The sequence below is a fragment of the Hypanus sabinus genome, chromosome 13 (genome assembly GCF_030144855.1).
Source record: "Hypanus sabinus isolate sHypSab1 chromosome 13, sHypSab1.hap1, whole genome shotgun sequence".
NCBI lineage: Eukaryota > Metazoa > Chordata > Chondrichthyes > Myliobatiformes > Dasyatidae > Hypanus > Hypanus sabinus.
This window is the reverse complement of record NC_082718.1, coordinates 82,748,398-82,772,952: the sequence shown is the minus strand read 5'-3', so window position 1 is coordinate 82,772,952 and position 24,555 is coordinate 82,748,398. Positions and strand designations below refer to the sequence as shown.

At 44.2% G+C, this 24,555-nt stretch overlaps 1 protein-coding gene across 5 annotated transcripts in view; it reads right to left on the bottom strand.

Moving 5' to 3' along the window:
* The window catches only part of mn1b (meningioma 1b), a 184,865-nt gene that overhangs the window by 118,983 nt on the left and 41,327 nt on the right, over positions 1–24,555 (bottom strand). Inside the window, exon 2 of one of the 5 annotated variants that reach the window (XM_059988060.1) lies at positions 20,583–20,682. The exons of the other annotated variants lie outside the window; for them this stretch is intronic. Coding sequence (XP_059844043.1) covers positions 20,672–20,682 — 11 coding nt within the window. The 3' untranslated portion in view covers positions 20,583–20,671. Of the gene's footprint in view, positions 1–20,582; positions 20,683–24,555 lie in introns of those variants that run through there. 5 annotated transcript variants of the gene reach the window in all.

Below are 24,555 nucleotides of genomic sequence, written 5' to 3'. Positions count from 1 at the left end.
TTTCTACTGACAGGAGAAGAGGCAAAGGCAGGTTACTCAAAACCAGTCGCTTTGGGCAGACGGTGCTCGTCAGCTGTGATTGGCAGAATAGGAGAAGGAAAACTGATCTCAAGCCTCCGCTGCCTTGTGGCTATACCCACTCATGGGGAAGGAAGGCTTTGGGAGTAAATCCCGTGGGAAAAATCCAGAGCTGAAGTCCCTAAGGCAGTCTTACATTGAGTTCAATGCTGACTGGCAACTCCTGTGACACTGCTGACGCCAAGCTGTATTGGTCTCTACCATTCCTTTGGGTTCATCGAATCAGTGGAGAAGGGGACATGGGTAACAGTTCACTCTCCATATTGTACTGCCCTGGCTTGCATATCTAGACAGCAATAAATTCTGAATTCTAAATTCTAGGAAACAATATCCAGAGTCAACCCTGACCAACAGAAGCCTCAGAATCTCCTGTGAATGCAGGTTTAGATTGAAGCTCAAGGAAACTTATCCATTTTTAGTTCCCTTAGTTTCTCCAGCACTTACATCACTTTTAAGTTTTACAGTATCATTGAATTCTGGTTCTCTCCATTCTTATTACAGATACGGTGAGTTCTACAGTGAAGAGGTATATAAAATATTTGCTACATGCTTTAGCTATTTCCTCATTCCCTATCTGTAGTTAATTCTACTATTTTCTTTATAGGAACTCACCACCGTGTTGGTATCTCATGCTAGTATAGTCCTGTGATTTATCTTCTTCCTCGCCATTGGATGAGTTATCATTAGAAATCAAATTGTCCTGTCTTACTACTTGCCCTGGCAATGTTACAAGCCTTCTCTTTTAACTTAATTGTATCTATAACCTCTTTGGTTAGCCTTGGAGTAATCACATATTTAGCGGAGAAAATTTCTCCCCGTCAATCAAAATTACCTACATTAAAAATGTTAAAATCTCTCTTTAATTGTTGGTTATCACTACTGGTTGGCAAGCCTAGATTCAAGCTTACTTTAACCAAAGCACCCCTCCATGCATATAATAATTGGCTTAATTTAAGGACTTCTGATGTAGCTGTCACCGTGAAAGGACATGCAACATTTCACCCTATTGTGACCACTTTTCCCTGGAGAATCTCTTGGGATTACTAATTAATCACGTCTTATGACAAACATAAGGTTTAAATGGTCTGTCCCTTAATGATGCCATAACACATTGTTCCAGAGGACTGATTAACTCATCCTCCAAAGTACTTTTGCAAAGTTGACTTCTTGAAATGTTGGGAAGTTGATCAGCCTATCCTACCAACCCCCATCACTATTACATATACACCATCTAGCCCTGCTTTAAGTACATACAATCTGTCTCTCTCTCTATACATGTATATAAAATGGTTACTTTTGCATGGGATTGTTTTTACATTATACTAATTGAGTCTTCTTCATTGAGTTCTTTATATTTATTGTGTTTATTTATTCTACTTCAGATCCAGAGTAACAATCGTACTGTTCTCCTTTATACTCTGCACTGAAGAACAATTTTGATTCCTGAATCTTGAAATTTGCCCTCCCCTCTAGTTTTTGTAGTACCTTTGGTGCAGACTTTTCTGATTTTTACTGGTTTTTGCAATAATTAAAGTACTTTTGTGTTTTCTTACCAATTTACTTCTGAGAGAATGATTGCAACAGAGTCACTGATGCAGTGTCCAGATAAGGGCTGGATTCACAGAATCATAGAGAAGTACAGCACAGAAACTGGCCCTTCAGCCCATCTAGTCCATGACAAATCATTTAAACTGACTACTCCCATCAACCTACACCAGGTCATAGCCTTCTATACCCCCTACCATCCATGTACCTATCCAAACCTCTTGAATGTTGAAATCAAGCTTGCATGCACCACTTGTGCTGGCAGCTCATTCCACACTCTCATGATCCTCTGAGTGAAGAAGTTTCCCCTCATGTTTCCCTTAAACTTTTCACCTTTCACCCTTAACCCATGACCTCTGGTTAACCCACTAACCTCAGAGGGAAAAAAACCTGCTTGCATTTACCCTGTCTATACCCCTCATACCTCTCTCTATCCAATCTCTTCTCAATTTTCAGTGTGCCAAGGAATAAGGTACTAACCTATTCAATCTTTCCTTATGTCAGGTCCTCCAGTCCCGGCAACATCCTTGTAAATTTTCTCTGTACCCAGGTAAACAAGGCTATAGACAAAGTGCTGGAAGATGGGATTAACATGGAAGGTGTGGACAAGATGAGGCAAACAGCCAGTTTCAATGTTGTATGTCCCCATTTTGTTCCCATTGTTATGGAGCATGTAAACTTTCCAACTTTCTTTTTTATCGTTTATTTTCACTTTCATCTGTATTGGTACTGATTTGGCTTCCTGCCCTTGTAAGATACAATCATCCCTTACACTTCCCTCATACTTTGCTTTAATTCAAGGTACCCCCCTTTTGACTGAATGCCGAGTGACTTCACATAATGTCCCCAATGTTCCCCCAAACCCTTACCTAAATTCTAGTTAAATGGCATCCTGTGATGATTCATATAAAAAGATAATTGCATCTGCTTATTACCAATCTGACAAAAGCCTATAATTCACTACTTCAGTAGTTATAAGAAACATTATGCAAACTCCAACAAGAAAATATCAATTTAGGAATTTCAGAAGTCGCAGCTTACTTTGGCTGCTCCTCCACACTTTACCACCCAAAATGGCCACCAACACCAAAGCCTATAAAGTGTTTCTTAGTAAAATACATTTATTTTCCAATAAAAATGTTTAATTTACCAAGGTATGCAAAACAGCCCAGAATTGGCCTGTTATTCAGATTACTAGAGACCATGATAAGGTATAACATACTAGGGCTTTGAGCTATAATGGGATGTATCCTATCTTCTCATCCCTGGCTTTGTTTTATGCCATGATAGACCATTCTGAGGACTCTGTGGTTTTATGTTTAATATTCTGTGCGTTATTCACTTGCTTTTTGCCATTTACATGATTTGTTGTTTTTTTTTTTTCCCAAAGTTCAAAGTACCTTTATTTTCAAAGTATATATGTAGTATTGTTGGCCAGTGGTGTAGTGGCATCCACACCGGACTTCAAAGTGACTGGTCCTGGGTTCGATGCCGGCCGGCTCCTTGCACACTTTCCACCCGTGCTGGGCTGAGCACCGAGCCTGAAACTCGGCCTCATAAAAAGCAGACAGAATGCTAAAGAAACAGCAAGGTTGCGGTTGCCACCTGACGCGCCACAAGGCATGGAAAAGGATAATGAAACAATGTAGATTCATCCTCCCGCATGCAGTAAAACACCATGGAACCCATTCAGACACCCAGTGCACAGTTTAAGATGGAAGCCCAGTGACTACTTACAAACGGCAAATGAAACAAAGTAAGTTTGAATGACACAAACTTAGGCTCATTGTCTTGGGACCAGGACCAAGTGTAGGCCAGTGCTAACCCAATGACCCAACAGTGCACATCAACAGAGTCTGTATTGCGTAACTGTATAGTCTCAATTGTGTTACCAGAAAGTTGTCTGTGCCAACACTCAGCATAACCCAGGTTGTAGTATGTATGAGCTGAATATACTTCCCTGAAGCACTCTTACTAATCTATCAGAGGAGAAAAGCACAGAAGCTCGTGAGCGCAGCATTCTAAATTGAATAGGCTTCAATATGGATGAAGCTTCTTGAGGAAATTCTGGCAATTGTATTTGGCAACTTGTGCTGGGTGCCAGCATCTCCTTCCCTTTTCAATGGGGAAGAACAGAGGTGAGGTAGCAAAGTCTATTTTTTGTTCATTTACATTTCTTTGAATTTATATGCACTGTTCTTTTGTATAAATTTGTTTTTAGTTTATGTATCTCTGAAATACTTTAATACCTTTAGGTTTTCTTGGTAGTTCTGATGTTACACCATGTCTGAAATATTTGCACCTTTTGTTAGTGGGAGGAGCTAAGCCGGCTGAGAGTGTTTATGAGTTTAACTGGTGCATTTGTTCTGATGATTCAGTGGATGGGATATAAGCACAGAGGACATTGTTGTCCTGTTGTCCTTTCCCATTTCAGATGAAATTGTCATTGTGCATCATTTTGCCCTGAGGTGATTGACACAACAAAAGAATGGGTACGGCATGGTCAGCGTAACACTTTGCAGTTCAGGCGACTTGGGTTCAATTCCTGCCGCTGCCTGTAAGGAGTTTGTATGTTCTCCCGGTGACCGCATGGATTTCCTCCCACAGTCCAAAGACGTACTGGCTGGAAGGCCAATTGCTGATTGTAAATTGTCCCGTAATTTGACCAGCATTAAATCGGGGGATTGCTGGGCTGCACAACTCGGAGGGCCAGAAGGGCCTATTCTGCACTGTATCTCAATAAATAAATAATCTTCTTCACTCAGGGGGTGGAACGAGCTGCCAGCGGAAGAGGTGGGTACAGGTGCGATTCAACATTTAGAGAAATTTGTGTAGGTACGTGGATGGGAGGGGTATGGAGGGCTATAGTACGGGTGCAGGTGGAAGAGACTGGGAAGATTAATAGTTCGGCATGGACTAGGTGGGCCAAAGGGCCTGGTTCACTGCAGTAGTATTCCAGGATTCCGTTACTCTATTGACTGTTTCTCTTTCCACAGATGCACCCTGACATGCTGAGTTTTATTTTCCACCATCTCCTGTTCTTGTTTCAGAACTTGTTGAAGGCGCCGTCCTTGGATTCCAATGATGTAATCTTGCAGTCTCGCTGTTTTGTGGCAAGAAAATCCAAAAATGGGATTAAAATTTTCACAACTTCTTAATGTGCATCAGTTTACTTTGGCTGCAAACTCAGAATTTGCATTTGGCTCTATGGCTCAGAACTGACACACTCCTGGGAACTCCCAATGAGCGGACTAATTAGCATTTTCCTAGATTCACTTCGCAAGGTGCTTAATAGGACTGGTTATCAAACAAAATTTAGGACACTGAATCCACAGTGAGAATTAGTGAAAAAATTGTATCAGTTTGTCGAATTACTCTAATTTATGGAAGTAGTTAAATATTTCTCAACGTTCAGTCATGTAGGATACAGACAGATAAACTCCACATTGCAGAGGGTAAAAGAGGTTAGGGGGTGTGCTTTGCAGAATACTAACATTTAGTCAAACAAAGAGCCCATGTTTCCAGTTGTCTGTCACTTTACTTAACTGACTAAGTCCCATCCCCATCCTTCTCAGCCTCTTGAGAATCACAAAAGCAAGTATTCTCGAAAAAATGTGGTTCGAAAAGTCTCAGTGACTTGATGTATAAAGCTTGCCTCCTTGAAGTCTCAGTGACTCAATGTTTAAGGCTTGTCTCCTCCACAGATGCTGCCTCTCCTGCTGAGAATTTCAGACATCTGCTTTACAGAGTCAGAATCACTTTATTGCCAGAATGTGAAACAGACCAGAATTGATTAAGGTTCAGTGCCAAGCATTAAACAAAGGACAATACCATAACAGACAACACAATAGCAACCAACAATTTACAAGACAACAGCGCAAACATCCATGAGCAACCTACAATTAGCGGGAATGGTCACATACACAAACTTCAATCAATGCGAACGTATGAACAGACTCAATAGATAACAACAGAACATGGAGAGCAGGACAGACCATTTAATGGATGTTGTATAGGGACAGTGAGGGTATTACACCTGAGTGAATTTTGTTGAGAAGCTGGATATCTACAGGAAAGAAGCTTCAGAGATGACGTGTAGTCCCGATGGTGATGGAATTGTAGCTAGAGTGGCTGGAATTAGCAGTAATTTTTTCAGGCAATATACAGAAAATGCTGGAGGAACTCAGGCCAGACAGCATCTATGCTGTCTGGCCTGCTGAGTTCCTCCAGTATTTCGTGTGTGTTGCTTGGATTTCCAGCATTTGCAGATTTTCTCTTGTTAGTAATTCTTTTAGCTCTTTTCTTCACTCTGGTGAAGAACAGGTCCTTTACCGTCTTTTGGGGCAGCACAGTAGCGTAGTGGTTAGCTCAACACTTTACAGTACCAGCAACCCAGGTTCAAATCTCGCCACTGCCTGTAAGGAGATTGTACGTTCTCCCCGCGACTATGTGGGTTTCTTCCGGTTTCTCCGGTTTCCTCCCACAGTCCAAAGACATACCAGTTGGTAGGTTAATTGGTCATTGTAAATTGTCCCCTGATTAGGCCAGGGTTAAATCAGTGATTGCTGGGTGGCTTGGCTCGAAGGGAGAGAAGGGCCTATTCCACACTGTATCTCTGTAAATAACATTGATACCTGACAGCCTGAGGGGACCACTGCTGGAACCTGGACTTGGAGAAGGAGGAGGCGGCAGGAAACCAAATGGTGACAGAGGTGATCGTAACCCTCTCAGTGATGGCTGAGTAAAAATTCATCAGGGTACATCCTGAGTTGAAACAAGCCCTTGTGACGACCCACTTCCTAGCGCACTCAAACTGGCTCACAAATACACCCTCTCATTTTTCTTACCCAAGTCTGTAAGTGCTGCATGTTACCCACTTTCTCCCTTCCTTTCATTGAAGGCTTTTAAGTATCTGATGAGAAGACAGTGAGAAAATATGGACCAGGGAAAAATGTGCACTTAATGGTCAGCGTGAACTTGAAAAGACGTGGGTTATGACCAAGAGAAAATTGGCTGGAGTCACTTAGCACTTTAGTGCAAGGGTATTTACTAGGTATCTCAAAAACCAAACTTACAAAAATTAGTGAAAAGAAAACAGCCAATATTTACAAAAAGATATCTACCAGAAAACAGAGTAATAGCTCCATACTTCGTCCATTGTGAACTCCCGGCAGCCCCTATCTCGCTCTCACTGAGAGCAATTCCCGTTTACTTGACACCAGGCCATCCCATCTTTAATTACTCGCAAAGTTAACTTAAGATAACGCATGAACCAGAATATGATGCACCACACAATGGAGTTACAATCACATTACAAAATAAACCAAAATATATACATTAAATACAGTGCACAAACAATATATACACATTTAAACATCCCCCATTACTAAAGAAGTAGAATATTCTGCTGTGTAAGGTGGGAATGGTACCATAAAGCCAAACCTTTAGGATCCATTATGAGAACATACAGGGGAAGGTTTGAAATGCACACACTCAGTGCAACGACAGCAGAATGGCAAGCAATGCTTGTGTGTGTGTGTGTGTGCATGCGTGTGTGTGTGTGCATGTGTGTGTGTGTTTAAAGTACATTTATTATCAAAGTATGTACACATTATACAACCTTGAGATTCATCTCCCATCAGAGTCACAAAACAAAGAAACCCCAGAAAGCCTGTATAAAAAAAGACTGCTGAACACCAATTGTGCAGAAACAAAAATAAACAAATCATGCAAATAATAAGCACAAACAAATAGTGTTTTGAACAGGAGTCCACAGAGAGAGTGCAAGGCCCGTAGCTCAGCGCGGAGCTGAGCAAACACTGCAGAGTGGAGACCTGAACCAGCCCACCCCTTGCCTCGTGCAACGACACCCTGACCTTTCCAATCTGGCCCTGCGCCTAATCGTCATCATTGGGTTCTCTCCCCTCGATACGCTCTGGTGCCTGGACTTCGCCACCTCGACTGGCCTGGGCCCGGCCTTTCGGATTTGGCCCACCGCTTAAATCTTCATCTAACCATCTGGGGGGGTGGGTGTGTAAAGAGTGTGTAAGCTCCATCACAGACAGAAGGGCTTACTTCAGTATTGTATCCATGATTTCATGAGTTAAAGTATTTCCAGTATGACTGCTTTACCATTGTTTTATAAACAGTGGGCTGGCTGGATGAGATGATAAATTATGGTGAACGTTACTGTTTCTAACACTCGCTCGCTGGAGAAGCTCTCTCATGCTTGATACGTTGTGCCAATACGAAACAAACAGACAAGAGACTAAAAGCAAACAATCTTAACTATTTAATAGGCCCACTGGGGTATATCAGAATAGATCCTTAGGCCCAGTCACCGCAATGGATCTCCAATTCTAATCTGTGTAATCATAAATCATCAAAGGACAGTTTCCAACAGGTCAAATTAAGATAAAATGCCTTTAATTATCAAAGCAACAGCTACTTGTCCCATCACAAGCTGTATTTCATCCCCGAAGAGAGCCTGAGAGAGCCACTGACGAGATGAACTCATTGTGCTGCCGTGACACCAGGCAACCTTCAACTGGCTTCCTTTCCAGGCCTGGAGAGGAAGGTGGCTTCCTCTCAACTGCCACTCAACTATTCCAAGAAAGGGAATTGTAAACAGTGGCTGGGGGAAGGGCCCCAATCAAGAACAAATGCTCTCCGCCCCCCACCTCAGTCCCTGGCTTAAGGCCTGCTGATTAGGCCAATTATCATTACTTAATGACTTTTCAATACCACTCTGTTCAAACAGAACAAAAAAATCTAGTAGCACCACAAAAGACTCAAGGAACGACTGTCTGGATTTAAGTTTCTATTACGGAACCAAACCTGAAATTGGAGTCCTGTCTTAAGTAAGCATCATTCAAGGGCTGGGATATGTGAGAAAGTTCAGATTGCACAAACGTTCAGAGGAAAAGCCTTTTGTCTCTGCGGTATTCGGCCTCCGCTCTCAGTGCCCCTGGCGTGGTTTTTTTTTTGGCAGCCTTATGCTGAGGGTGTGTGCGTGTGTTTTTTTTAATAAACTATTGATTAGATTTGTTTGCTTGGCTGGCTAGAGACTCATTAACAAACAGCTGAGAAGTCGCTTTTTCAGGATTTTAATCCCCCCAAATCTTTAGCCTCTGAAAAGGCTATTGGGCTGCCCTCCTGCTGTCTGAGCTCGACCCTGGCACCTGGGTCACCATTCACCACCCCCGATGAAGGCTCAGAGGTATTCGCACACAACACAACTTAACTCTAATCTGTGGTTTCAGAGGCTATGCAAGGCACAACTGCATCATTAACCTCTGGTAACCTGTAGTCAGGGGCAGTCCAGTAAAGGTTTCATCTGCTTATCGTAACAGCATTCTGGTCTTGCGGGGTTTTTAACAGAGCCAAACCCTCACATCAGTGTTGATCATACAAACTTTTACACCAACTTTCAGCATCAAATACAAAGGATTGAGCAGTCAAAGAGACAAAATATGTCTCAGAGTATATGGAATGGGTCAACATGGCAGCATAGTGGTTAGCACAGCAGTTTACGGTACAGGTGACCCGGGTTCAATTCCCACTGTGGCCTATGGGGAGTTTGTACGTTCTCCCCATGATGACCTGGGTTTCTCCCAGGTGCTCCAGGTTCCTCCCACAGTCCAAAGATAATTGGTCGTTGTAAATTGTCCCACGAATGGGCTAGGATTAAATCGGGGGATAGCATGGCTCAAAGGGGTGGAGGGGCCTGTTCCACACAGTATCTCAATAAAAGAAAATAAATAACAGTTAAGGGTCTCATAGGTTAAGGAGAGGTGATTTGGCAGTCAAAAACATAGCCACAGTGGTGAGCGATTAAACTCAATATAGGCAAGAGTCTAGAATTTAACTTGGTGGTTATCAGGGACTTGCATAGGGAGGTGGGGGAGCAAATAAGGCCATGACCCTACCCAGGAATCACTAAGCCCATAAGTATGTGTAATGTTTGCCTGAAAGAGCTGCCTTCTGTACACACTTCTCTTGGAAGTTACAGAGTTAAGTGGCATCTAGAGAAGGAAAAAGACATTTTCTATTTGCTTGGAGCACTGGGTGGAATGGAAGAGGATCACAACCTGCCCATCAAAATCAGGTTTAATATCACTGGCATATGTCATGAAATTTGTTAACTTTGAAGCAGCAGTACAATGCAGTACATGATAAAAGAGAGAGAAAAAAACTGTGAATTACAGTAAGTATATATATATTAAATAGTTAAATTAAATAAGTAGTGCAAAAAAACAGAAATAAAAATGTAGTTAAGTAGTGTTCATGGATTCAATGTCCATTCAGAAATCAGATCGCAGAGGGGAATAAGCTGTTCCTGAATCATTGAGTGTAACTGCAACCGATGGCGACTCTACCAGCTTAGAGGAGTACACAGCATCAGTGACCAGCTACATCAGCAAGTGCACTGATGATGTTACTCTGTCCAAGACCATCACTACACGTGCCAACCAGAAGCCATGGATGACCACAGAGGTGCGTGTGCTGCTGAGGTCCCGCGACTCTGTCTTCAGAGCAGGCGACAAGGCAGCTTTAACAACAGCAAGGGCCAAACTGTCCCGAGCCAACAGAGGGGCAAAGCGTGCACACGCCCAGCTAATCCACAGTCACTTCCAGGACAGCGGCGACACGCGGCGCATGTGGAAGGACTTCCAGGACATCACCAATTACAGGACAACATCACCTGACTGTGCAGGCCTCCCTCCCAAATGTGCTGAATAACTTCTTCACCCGGTTTGAGGCAGAAAATGACGTGGTGGCGAGGAAGTCCACCCCTCCTACAAATGACCAGGTGCTGTGTCTCTCCGTGGCCGACGTGAGAAGAACCCTGTGCAGGGTCAACCCACAGAAGGCTGCTGGACCAGACAACATCCCTAGTAGAGTGCTCAGAGGATGTGCAGACCAGCTAGCAGATGTTCTCAATGACATCTTCAACATCTCCCTGAGCAGCTCCACCGTTCCAACGTGCTTCAAGGCCACCACCATCGTCCCCGTGCCATAGAAGTCTTCAGTGTCCTGCCTAAATGACTACCGTCCCGTTGCACTTACATCCATCATCATGAAGTGTTTCGAGAGGCTCGTCATGAGGCACATCAAGACCCTGCTGCCCACCTCACTGGACCCCCTGCAGTTTGCGTACCATCCCAACCGCTCAACAGATGACGCCATTGCCACCACCCTCCACCTGGCCCTAACCCACCTGGACAAAAAAGACACATACGTTCAGATGCTGTTCATAGACTTCAGTTCAGCATTCAACACAATCATCCCTCAGAAACTGATTGGAAAGCTGAGCCTACTGGGCCTGAACACCTCCCTCTGCAACTGGATCCTAGACTTCCTGACTGGGAGATGTCAGTCAGTCCGGATCGAGAGCAGCATCTCCAACACCATCACACTGAGCACAGGGGCTCCCCAGGATTGCATGCTCAGCCCACTGCTGTTCACTCTGCTGACCCACGACTGTGCTGCAACACACAGCTCGAACCACATCATCAAGTTCGCCGATGACACGACCGTGGTGGGTCTCATCAGCAAGAACGACGAGTCAGCTTACAGAGAGGAGGTGCAGCGGCTAACGGACTGGTGCAGAGCCAACAACCTGTCTCTGAATGTGAACGAAACAAAAGAGATGGTTGTTGACTTCAGGAGGGCACGGAGCGACTACTCCCCGCTGAACATCGACGGCTCCTCGGTAGAGATTGTAAAGAGCACCAAATTTCTTGGTGTTCACCTGATGGAGGATCTCACCTGGTCCCTCAACACCAGCTCCATAGCAAAGAAAGCCCAGTAGCGTCTCTACTTTCTGCGAAGGCTGAGGAAAGTCCATCTCCCATCTCCCACCCCCCATCCTCATCACATTCTACAGGGGTTGTACTGAGAGCATCCCGAGCAGCTGCATCACTGTCTGGTTCAGAAATTGCACCATCTCAGATCACAAGACCCTGCAGCGGATAGTGAGGTCAGCTGAGAAGATCATCGGGGTCCCTCTTTTCGCCATCATGGACATTTACACTACATGCTGCATCGGCAAAGAAAACAGCATTATGAAGGACCCCATGCACCCCTCATACAATCTCTTCTCCCTCCTGCCGTCTGGGAAAAGGCTCCGAAGCATTCAGGCTCTTACGATCAGATTATGTAACAGTTTCTTCCCCCGAGCTATCAGACTCCTCAATACCCAAAGCCTGGACTGACACCTTGCCCTACTGTCCTGTTTATTATTTATTGTAATGCCTGCACTGTTTTTGTGCACTTTATGCAGTCCAGTGTAGGTCTGTGGTCTAGTATAGCTTTCTCAGTGTTTTTTTTTATTACGTAGTTCAGTCTAGTTTTTGTACTGTGTCATGTAACACCATGGTCCTGAAAAACTTTGTCTCATTTTTACTATGCACTGTACCAGCAGTTATGGTCGAAATGACAATAAAAGTTGACTTGACTTAACTTGACTTGACTTGTTTGCCTTCAGACTCCTGTACCTCCTTCCTGACAGTAGCAATGAGAACAAGGCATGTCCAGGGTGATGGGGGTCCTTAATAATGGATGCTGCCTTTATAAGGCACCACTCATAGAAATATAGAAAACCTACAGCACAATACAGGCCCTTCAGCCCCAATGCTGTGCCGAACATGTACGTACTTTAGAATTTACCTCAGGTTACCCATAGTCCTGTATTTTTTTAAGCTCCATGTACCTATCCAGATGTATCTTAAAAGGCCCTATTGTATCTGTCTCTACCACTGTCACCAGCAGCTCATTCCAAGCACTCACCACTCTCTGCATAAAAAACTTACCCCTGACTTCTCCTCTGTACCTATTTCCAAGCACCTTAAAACTGTGCCCTCCCATGTTAGCCATTTCAGCCCTGGGAAAAAGCCTCTGACTATCCACACAATCAATGCCTCTCATCATCTTATACACCTCTATCAGGTCACCTCTCATCCTTTGTCACTCCAAGGAGAAAAGACCGAGTTCACTCAACCTATTCTCATAAGGCATGCTCCCCAATCCAGGAAACATCCTTGTAAAATTCCTCTGCACCCTTTCTATAGTTTCCACATCCTACCTGTAGTGAGGTGACCAGAACTGAGCACATGGGGTCTGACCAGGGTCCTACATAGCTGTAACATTACCTCTTGGCTCTTGAACTCAGTCCCACGATTGATGAAGGCCAATGCACCATATGCCTTCTTAACCACAGAGTCAACCTGCACAGCAGTTTTGAGGGTCCTATGGATTTCGGACCCCAAGATCCCTCTGATCCTCCACACTGCCAAGAGTCTTACCATTAATATTATATTGTGCCATCATATGTGATCTATCAAAATGAATCACCTCACACATATCTGGGTTGAACTCCATCTGCCGCTTCTCCGCCCAGTTTTGCATCCTATTGTTGTCCCACTGTAACCTCTGACAGCCCTTCCACACAGTCCACAACACCCCCAACTTTTGTTTCATCAGCAAATTTACTAACCCCTCCCTCAACTTCCTCATCCAGGTCATTTATAAAAATCATGAAGAGAAGGCATCTCAGAACAGATCCCTGAGGCACACCACTGGTCACAGACCTCCATGCAGAATATGACCTGTCTACAACCAGTCTTTGCCTTCTGTGGGCAAGCCAGTTCTGGATCCACAAATCAAGGTCTCCTTGGATCCCATGTTTCCTTACTTTCAATAAGCCTTCCATAGGGTACCTTATGAAATGCCTTGCTGAAATCCATACACACTACATCTACTGTTCTACTTTCATCAATGTGTTTAGTCACATCCTCAAAAATTTCAAACAGGCTCGTAAGGTACAACCTGCCTTTGACAAAGCCATGCTGACTATCCCTAATCATATTATGCCTCTCCAAATGTTCATTTGGAACTTCTTCATCAACTTACCAACCACTGAAGTAAGACTCACTGGTCTATAATTTCCTGGGGTATCTCTACTCCCTTTTGTGAATGAGGGAACAAGATCCACAACCCTCCAGTCCTCTGGAACCTCTCCTGTCCCCATTGATGATGCAAAGATCATTTCCAGAGGCTCAGCAATTTCCTCCCTCGCCTCCCACAGTAGCCTGGGATATATCTCATCCAGTCCCGGTGACTTATCTAACTTGATGCTTTCCAAAAGTTCCAGCACATCCTCTTCCTTAATATCTTTTTTTTTCTTTTTCAATCTTTTTATTGATTTTCACATATACACAAAAAAAAATAACATAATAATAAGTAAATTATAAATACAATAGACTCCTTAATATCTATATGCTCATGCTTTTCAGTCCACTGTAAGTCATCACTACAATCACAAGATCCATTTCTGTACTGAATACTGAAGCAAAGTATTCATTAAGTATCTCCGCTATCTCCTCATACACACTTTTCCACTGCCAAACTCAATTGATCCTATTCTCTCATATCTTATCCTCTTGCTCTTCATATACTTGTAGAATGCCTTGGGGTTTTCCTTAATCCCGCTCACCAAGGCCTTCTCATGGCCACTTCTGGCTCTCCAGATTTCATTGTTAAGTTCCTTCCTGCTAGCCTTATAATTTTCTAGATCTCTATTATTACCTAGTTTTTTGAACCTTTCGTTAGCTTTTCTTTTCTTCTTGACTAGATTTTCAACTCCTTGAAAATGCTCTGGATACTACAGAGGTTGGTGCTCATGATGGAGTTGACTGAGCTCATAGCTTACAGCGGCTTATTTCGATCCTGTGCAGTGCGCCCACCATGCCCCATACCACACGGTGATGCAGGCAGATAGAATGTTCTCCACAGTACATCCGTAGAAATTTGCAAGTGTTTTTGGTGACATACCAAATTTCAAACCCCTAATGAAATATAGCCACTGTCTTGCCTTCTTTGTGACTGCGTCGATACATTGGGTCCAGGTTAGGATCTCTGATTTCCAGAAACAAATTGCTGTCCAGTTTTTCCCTTCTCCGTTCTCCGTTCATCAGTGAATGCTGACCCCCACCCCACACTCCCTCGCAGACCATCAGTACTGATGCGCATCCATACACCATATCTCTCCATCTTTGTACGTATATAAAAGTTACTTTCCCTTGATTCTGCAGTCTTCCAGCTCTTGACTGCTTCAATGTCATGCTGGGGTACTGCATTTACCCCCTAAAGCCCTTTGAATGCTCTGGGAGATTTATTCACACATTCACAAGCCTAGAGGATGGAAACGTGTGGGTGACGTGATTGAATCAGGAATGGACCACTGAGGCTAAGGCACAAATTTCACCCCATCACCTCAGCTGGAGAATTTAGAGATAGAATAACTTGGAATATAAACAAAGGCTATATCATTAACTTAAGAGATTCTGTAGATGCTGGAATTCATGGGTAACACACACAAAATGCTGAAAAAAAAACAGTCAACGTTTCAGGCTGAGAAATAGTCCAGATAAGTGACTGATGCTGCCTGACTTGCTGAGTAACACACACACAAAATACCAGAGAAACGAGGCAAGACAGGCAGCAACTCTGAAGGTGGAATAAACAATCGACATTTCAGTCTGAGATCCTTCATCAGGTCTAGTCAAGCATCTCAGCCTGGAACGTCGACTATTTATTCCCCTCATTAGATGTTGCCTGACTTGCTGAGTTCCTCCAGCATTTTGCGTATGTGGCTGACATCATCGGCAGCGACCACGAAAGCCACCTGTCTTTCAAAGAAGGGAATCTGTCGACCTTCAGCCGTCTGGCCTTTATGGACTCCACTTTAACTCTTAACTGCTTCCTCCGGTCAAGAGCATTTAAGGATGGATGATAAGTAAAAGGGAAAGTCGGCTTGTGTTTGAACGATGTTGGACGAAGCAGTAGGACGTCATTGCGTATGGCTTGGAGTGGGAGTTTACACTCCAATCTCCTGCAGATCCCAGCGATGGTGAGGCTCACCATGTTCAGCCAGCAGATCCTCGCAGCCCTGTGCTTCCCCAAAGTCCCTGGAGTGCCATTAGTTTTATGAAAACGTTGCCTTCCCTTATTGATACACTCGGGAGTCTGCTGGCTGTGGCCAGGCAAAACATATTTTCTTTGTTAAGGCTGAACAAAAACAAAAGAGAGAGAAGAGAAAAGATGCATGCTTCCCCCTCCCCCCCACCGAGTGCCAGAACAGACAGCAGCGCTCTCTCTGAAATTGGATTCTCCCAAAACTATTCTGTGAAGCGACATTGACACTTTCTTTACCGAGGTGCTCTTTAGGAATAAAGAAGATGGAAGCTGGAAAAGGAAAAACAAAGGAAAAAAGTATAACTATAATACCTCAAGTGTCTGCATCATTGAAATCTGATTACATTCATTTTACAAACTCTGAGTGATCTTGTGGTTAAGAACAGCCAGAGAATGGAATCCGAAGAACAACACATACAAACTATCAGCCCCAATATCACTGCAATCCAGTCAGAAGCACCACAATGGGCACAGGGTCTAAAGCCACTAAAAGGTTCAAAGGAGTAGAAATTTATCCACTGTTGTATCTAATTCTAGTAATTTACATACTTCTGAATGTCTTGAATGCAGTTTACTAAAGACTTAAATTTCAGACGTGGAGTTCTGATGGGGCCTGGAGACAACAAACCACACAACACTAAACTGAACTGAACTGAATTAAACTGAACATTCCTAGACTGTTTCAAGGACTCTGTGGTTTGATGTTTAATATTATGTGTGTTATTCCAACGGGAACCCACTACCAAGCACATCTTTCCCTCCCCCCTTCTTTCTGCTTTCCGCTATGCGACTCCCTTGTCCACTCGTTCCCCCCATCCCTTCCCACCAATCTCCCTCCTGGCACTTATCCTTGTAAGCGGAACAAGTGCTACACCTGCCCTTACACTTCCTCCCTCACCACCACTCGGCCCCAGACAGTCCTTCCAGATGAGGTGACACATCACCTGTGAGTCGGCTGGTGTGGTATACTGCATCCGGTGCTCCCAGTGTGGCCTTTTATATACCGGTGAGACCTGACGCAGACTGGGAGACCATTTCGCTGAACACCTACACTCGGTCCGCCAGAGAAAGCAGGATCTCCCAGTGGCCACACAGTTTAATTCCACGTCCCATTCCCATTCTGTTGTCTATCCATGGCCTCCTCTACTGTCAAAATGAATCCACACTCAGGTTGGAGGAACAACACCTTATATACCGGCTGGGTAGCCTCCAGCCTGATGGCATGAACATTGACTTCTCCAACTTCTGTTAATACCCCTCCTGCCCTTCTAACCCCATCCCTGACATATTTAGTTGTTTGTTTTTTTCTCTCTCTCTCTCTGCCCATCACTCTGCCTGTTCTCCATCTCCCTCTGGTGCTCCCCCCTCCCCCTTTCTTTCTCCCGAGGCCTCCCGTCCCATGATCCTTCCCTTCTCCAACTCTGTGTCACTTTCGCCAATCACCTTTCCAGCTCTTAGCTTCATCCCACCCCCTCCAGTCTTCTCCTATCATTTCACATTTCCCCCTCCCCCCACTACTTTCAAATCTCTTAGCATCTCTCCTTTCAGTTAGTCCTGACGAAGGGTCTCGGCCCGAAACGTCGACAGCACTTCTCCCTATAGATGCTGCCTGGCCTGCTGTGTTCCACCAGCATTTTGTGTGTGTTGCTTGAATTTCCAGCCTCTGCAGATTTCCTCATGTTTGTGTTATTCCCTCTTCTTTTTTTGCTGTTTGCATGATTTGTTCTGTTTATTTTGCACGATGGGTTTGATGTTTTCTTTGAACAGATTCCACTGCATTTCTTTTTTTCATGGCTCTCTGCAGAAAGACGAATCTCAGATACTGCATATGTACTTTGATAATGCATGTACTTTACACCTTTGTACAAGCCGGCTTTCTACATCATACACGTGGAGCGTTTCTACCTCCTGAATCTCCAGTTGTATTTTGCCAAACAAATCCTCAGGACATCCTAAAATGCCTTGGACCTCAATGAAGGCAAAGATGGTGGCCATTTTCCACACAGCAAGATCCCACATATGAAGAGAGGTAAGCAACCTGTTTTCATTATTGTTGATCGAGGGATGAACATATTCCAAACTAACAAGAGAACGGTTCAGGCCCTGGGGGGGTTTCACATCCACTTGACATGCTCTTGCTTGACATCGCACAGCACACCAACAGTGCAGCGTTCCCTGAGCTCAGAGTCTGCCTGGATCACTGGGAGTGACAATTGAACCCACGTTTTCCAAGTGAATTTACAGTTTAGGAAGCTTCAAGCCTTTGCAACCAGAAGTCAAGCAGACAAAGCCAAGTGGTGTTACAGTTGAGCCAATATGGCAGACCAGTTCAGAGCTCTGTACACGGAATGGGAAACATTTTGGCAAAACTGACAGCAATCAGTTCCAATTACATTAAGTTTAAAGATACAATACAGAGCGATATCCACTTACTGCTTAAACCAAACAAGATGGTTTGTCCCCCTCAGTGATTACATGTCTGTGAGGCTGCTGCAAGGAGGTTTTTTATTGTACTTGTACCTCGCTGCATCTCTGCTTAGGAGTTTCAAGAGACTCGATACGTCACCAAGGACTCTAGCAAACTTCTATTGATGTACAGTGGCGGGCATTCTGAATGGCTGCATCACAGCCTGGCATGGACACTCCAATTCACCAGATTGCAAGAGAGGAGTGTTGACTCAGTCAGAACCCTCCCCCACTATCGAGGGCATCTCAACAAAGCAGTGCCTCAAAAGGCAGCATCCATCTTTAAGGACCCCCATCTCCCAGCACATACTCTCTTTTTATTACCACCATCAGAGAGGAGGTACAAGGTCCTGAAGACACACACTTAACAGCACAGGAACAGCTGCTTCCCCCCCCCCCCCCCACTGTCAGATTTCTGAACAGACAATGAACCAAACCAAGAACACTACCTCACTATGTTTGCTCTCTTATTGCACCAATTTAATTTTTCGATATATATATATATCTTAATGCAATTGTATTTTTTATGTATTGCAATGTACTGCTGCCACAGAACATCAGATTTCATGGCAGAGTCAGTGATATTAAGGATAATTATGATTCGGACCTGGGACTTGCTATCTTCTCGATGCTACCATCGGGTAGGAGGCACAGAAGCCTGAATCTCCACACACAACAGATGAGAAATAGTTTTTAATCCCCTCCACCATCAGATTTTTAAATGGTTCATGACCCATGAACACTACCTCATTATTCCTATTTTTGCACTGGTGTGTCATTCATAGGAATTTTTTGATGTCTTTTAACTGAACTACTGCTACAAAATAATAAATTTCCCACGATAACAAATCTGATACTGACTCTAGGTTACGGATATGACAATAACCTTGACTTCACTTGACTCAGTGTGCATTAAGCCAATCAAGCTCAGTTGCTCCCATTTCAGATTAGATAGTGCTAAGAGATATAACTGGCTACTTTTCCCAGCAGAAGAAGATTAAAAAAAACATCAGCCAGTAATTTTTCTCCATTTTCTGATTAATAACCATAGTGGGCACAGTACAGGGTCAGGATGGACCCAACATAAGCAATGCCCCACTGGTCTGAATCATTCTGGCTGTCCACATGTGTGAGAAAAAGAAAGCAATTATTTTTATTTCCAAAAGGACAGCAACCCAACCAAGATCACTGGGTACAAGTGAAAACGTCAGACTGCAGCCAAAATCAATCGGTTTAAGCACTGCGCCAAAGGCTGAATCAGGGTGGTGAGGTCCAGGCACCAGACCGTGCCAATTTGTCTGATCTCGAAGTTTGGACGCAGACTTAAGCACCTTGCCGAATTGGAAAGATCAGTTACAGGCTGAATCTAGGCGACCAGGTCTGGGCACCAAAGTGTACGGAATCGAATGGATTTAATATTTAGACGGAGACCTCAGCAAAGGGCTGTGTCGGAAAGGTCAGTTACAAGCCGAATCAGACCATATCAAGGCAATTGAACCCGATGTCTGGACCACAAACAAGAGAAAATCTGCAGATGCTGGAAATCCGAGTGACACACACTGGAGGAACTCAGCAGGCCAGGCAGCATCTATGGAAATAAAGTCCAGTAGACGTTTCGGGCCAAGAGCCTTCGCAGGACTGGAGAAGAAAAGCTGAAGAGTAGATTTAAAAGGTGGAGGGAGGGGAGAGAGAAACACCAGGGGATAGGTGAAACATGGAGGGGGAGGGATGAAGTAAAGAGCTGGGAAGTTGATTGGTGAGAGAGCGAAACGGGATTGGGAAATGGAGAAGGGTGGGGGTGGGTGATTGGGAGGCATTACCAGAAGTTTGAGAAATTGATGTTGATACCATCAGGTTGGAGGCTGCCCAAACGGAATATAAGGTGTTGTTCCTCCAAGCTAAGTGTGGCCTCATCACCACAGTGCAGGAAGACATGGATGGACATATCGGAATGGGAACGTGAAGTGGAATTAAAATGGGTGGCCACTGGGAGATCCTGTTTCTTCTTACGGATGGAGCATAGTTGCTCGGCAAAGCGGTCTTCTCCAATATTTGGATGTCAATTTAGGTCGAGGCCCAAGGCTCAGTTCACTGCTCCCCGAGTTGGCTCTACACTGAACCATGGGACTCTCTTCCGCAGATTTCATTTCGGAATGCTCTTTGCTTCCAGTTATTGCCTGCATGATGTGTTTTTTTACTCTGCACATTAGGTGTTCAACGGTCTTTTTTCTTATAAGGGATTTTTTTAGATTTCTTTGTTTCGTGGCTGCCTGTTGGCAGACGAACCTCAACGTTGTATGAGGTATACATACTATGATAACAAATGAAATGCTGTAGGAACTCAGCACTGAAATCCAGAGCAGATGTAACAAACCCAGAGGTCTGATTCGGTGAGAGATTGGCTTTATTTGTCCCATGTTCATCAACACACACAGTGAAATGCATCATTTGCGTCAATGACCAACACAGTCTTGAGGATGTGCTGGGGGCCGCCCACAAGCACTGCCATGCTTCCATCGCCAACGAGGCATGCCCACAAACACAAGACGTTCCGCAGATGCTGAAAATCCTTAGCAACTCACAAGAAGCTGGAGGAACTCAGCAGTCAGCCAGCATCTGTAGAAGGGAATAAACGCTCGGTAGACTCTTTATCATAACTGTATGCCCACAACTTACCAACCCTTACTGACCTATTTCTATTGGCTCTCACGGCCAGACTATGTAACAGTTTCTTCCCCCAAGCTATCAGACTCTTCAATACCCTGAGCCTGGACTGACACCTTGCCCTATTGCCCTGTTTATTATTTATTGTAATGCCTGCACTGTTTTTGTGCACTTTATGTAGTCCTGTGTAAGTCTGTAGTCTAGTGTAGGTTTCTCTGTGTTGTTTTTTTTTTGCAGTCTAGTTTTTGTATTCTGTCATGTAATCCATGGTCCTGAAAAACGTTGTCTCATTTTTACTATGTACTGTACCAGCAGTTATGGTCGAAATGACAATAAAAGTGACTTGACTTGACTTGTTGGCTAGACATAAATGGAGAAAGTATTGGTTCAAAGCTTGAGGCTGATATTTCTATACCACCTTCCTTAAGAAGGCCAGTCAAACCCTGGTGGACAAAGCAAACACTTCAAAGATAGCATCAGAATCTGCCTGAAGTAATTTGGCATTATACCTAAAAACTGGGAAGACATTGCACTCAACCAGTACAACTGCAGAAAATCGGTTCTGTGCTGGAACAACCTCCACTGACCCAACCACTAACCACAGCCACCACTCACTCTTGCCCACACTGCTCCAGAATACGAGGATCCCAGATCAGCCTCTACAGCCACCTGAAGACCTGCCAATAAACAACCCTTGAGGAGAACATCATACATGAGTGATTGCATACTACATCTACTACCCCCCACCTTACCAGTCCTGATGAAGGGACTCGGCCCGAGACATGGCAGCTTTGTTTTTCTCCACGGATGCAACCTGGCCTGCTGAGTTCAACCAGCATTCGGTGCGTGTTGCTCTGGATCTCCAGCATCTGCAGAATCTCCTGTGTTTGCGTCATTTCTATGTCAATTCAAGTCCCAAACTGATCTTGCTGTGGTTCATCATTCGCTGGGTCCAGGTTCCACTTTTCTGCCCCCACCCACTGAGCTCCCTCCCTCTGAACAAACGGACCACACTGTCTGAACAATGGCTCCTCACACACAAAAGGCAAGTTTGCCCAACAAGGTTTCAGGCGCACACATTGACTGCGGCAGGCTGTCAGCATGCTTCTGAAGCCGGTGACGTCAAGATCTGTGTGTTAATGTTACTAAGGAGAAGGCAGAATGCCACCTGAGCTTTCATCCAGGCTGAGGGTGGACCCTAGACGCGCAGCAAAAACGCTTCTGAAAACTAAATTTGTGGGTTTATATAGAGACTTTCACTCAGCTGCCATTGCATCACAGTGCGGGCCTTTCAAATTATGGTCTATGCTGGTAAAGAGTGCACAGTAAGATCCCAAGAAAATCAACATCTTAATGAGCAGATCATCTGATCTAAGACCATAGATCATAAGACTGTAAGACACAGGAGCAGAATTACGTGATTCAGACCATCAAGTCTGCTCCACCATTCTATCACGGCTGATTTATTTACCCTCTCAACCTCATTCTCCTGCCTTCTCTCTGTAACCTTCTAGCATCATCCTCCACTTCAAATATACCCAGTGATGTGGCCTTCACAGCTGCCTGTCGCGATAAATTCCACAGATTCACCACCCTCTGGCTAAAGAAGTTTCTCCTTGTCTCTGCTCTAAAGGGAGTCCTTCTATTCTGAGGCCGTGCTCCCTGGTCTTAGGTTCCCCCATGATAGGCCAGAATATGTTTCTCGTAACGCTTACAAGCCAGCTTGCTCCCACCTCGACTAAAATGCTGCTGGGGCTGCCTTCCTAGGGCACTGGGAATAATCCCCCCTGCCCCCCCCCACCCCACCGCTCGTACTCAAAATAGCAGCATGTGATTCGTAACATTGCTCCTAAAAAGGGAAGGACGTGACAACTCCAAAGGTGCAGCACACCTTCAGCACTGAACCAGCGAGTCTTAAAAAGAACTTAAACCTACGATTCTATGGGAGAGCAGTGTTTAAAATCATCGCTAGTGAAAACCTTGCAGGAGGTACAGAAGCCACAGTGGGGTAGTGGCTGGCACAACGCTTTACAGTGCAGGTGACTCAGGTTCAGTTCCCACCACCGTCCTGTAAGGAGTTTGTAAGTTCTCCCTGTGACCGCTTGGGTTTTACTCCCACAGTTACTAGGTTAATTGCCCTGTGATTAAACTGTAAGTTGCTGGGAGGCATGGCTCTGAGGGCCAGAGGGGCCTATTCTGCACCGTAACTCAATAAAAAGTAAATAAATAAGCCTCAGGTCCCACACCATCAGATTCAGGAACAGTTATCACCTACAACCATCAGGCTGCCAAACCAGCACACAGAAATTCACAATCCTCACAACTGAACCAATTCAAAAACCTATGGACTCACTTTCAAGGTCTCTACAATTCATGTTCTCAGTATTATTTACTTTTTTAATGCATTATTTGCACATTGGATGTTTATCCTTCTTTGTTGTGCATAATTGCACATAAATTCAATTGTATTTCATTATTCGCCTGTCAGAAAGTGAGTCTCAGAATAGTAGATGGTAACATATATATACTTTGATAATAAATTTACTTTGAACTTTTGTGTCGACTCTGCAATGTAACTCACTGCCGAATTTCCTTTTAGGCACAATCAGTAACAGTATAAATGCAAGGATTATTATTTTAAATGTGAATCTACATCCACACTAGACCGGATAATTTTGAAAATGCCAGTTTTGTGTAAAAACAATAGGTGTCCACACTATGCATTTTGAAAAATATCTCTGTCCACATTGAAAGGGAGATTTCGGCGACTCTCCTCCTCCTGCGCATGCGCAGGACACGTCCACCGAAAACAAGCGGCATATCTGGTGTCAAATTTTGCTGTGAAAGTGCGCGTTTGTGTAGTTACAGACTAGAAAAATTTAAAATGACGGACAGCTGTTGGCTTCCGCGCAGGAGAACTTAAAAGTAAAACCGAAAACAAATACTGGAGCATACAGAGGCAACTGACGGGGAGTTCACGGACAGATTGACCCGGCTGACGACGAACATTGAAAAACTGACTAACTCTGTTGCATTAATAAAGCACCTTGTTAAATGTATAAAACATGTCTGCATCAGTGTTATCTTGTATTTCCATACAATGTTACATTAGGCTGTTACACATCTATTGTCAGAGAAGTACTTGCATAAATAGATAAACCACTTTCATACAAGCAAGGACAGAAATGAGGGCAAAGTGAGTATATTGATTTATTCAGTAAATTATTGGTCAAAGTATTTGGTGAGTACATTTCTAACTCTTCTGGCATCAGTTTCGTTGCCGTCTGTTCTGAAATTGTTAGGTTGCGTTCAGGAAAACAATGAAATGGCGCGCTGCCGTCTGACAGCATTTTCAGATTTCTCCGGTAACCCCGTCCACACTGATCCGGCCAATCTGGCATTTTCAAAAATACACACTTTGGAGAGCATTTCTGAAAAGCTCCAGTTTTGGGGGCCGAAAACGCCGAAGGGTAAAAACAAAGAGAAAACGCTTCCATTACGGATTTATCCGGTGTAGTGTGGATGTAGCCTGAGCCCTGAATTTGCGGGATTTTCATTGGTTTCGTGTAACAAGCCTCCTAATACAAAAGCGGGTTATGTCCTTGCTGTAGCCCTTACAGCACGAGTGAATGCTGGATTGACGATGATTCCATACTCAATATGGTCTGAAACAAAAGGCTCATCGCAATGTAACCTGATCCCAGCTTTCCCAAAGAAAGTGCACCATTCCATCGAGGAATGTTATTCACTAGTCATCAGTGCACCCCCACCCCCCACCTCCCTCCCATTCACAGGGTCTCAGTTGGTTCCCTCAGTGAATTTGGG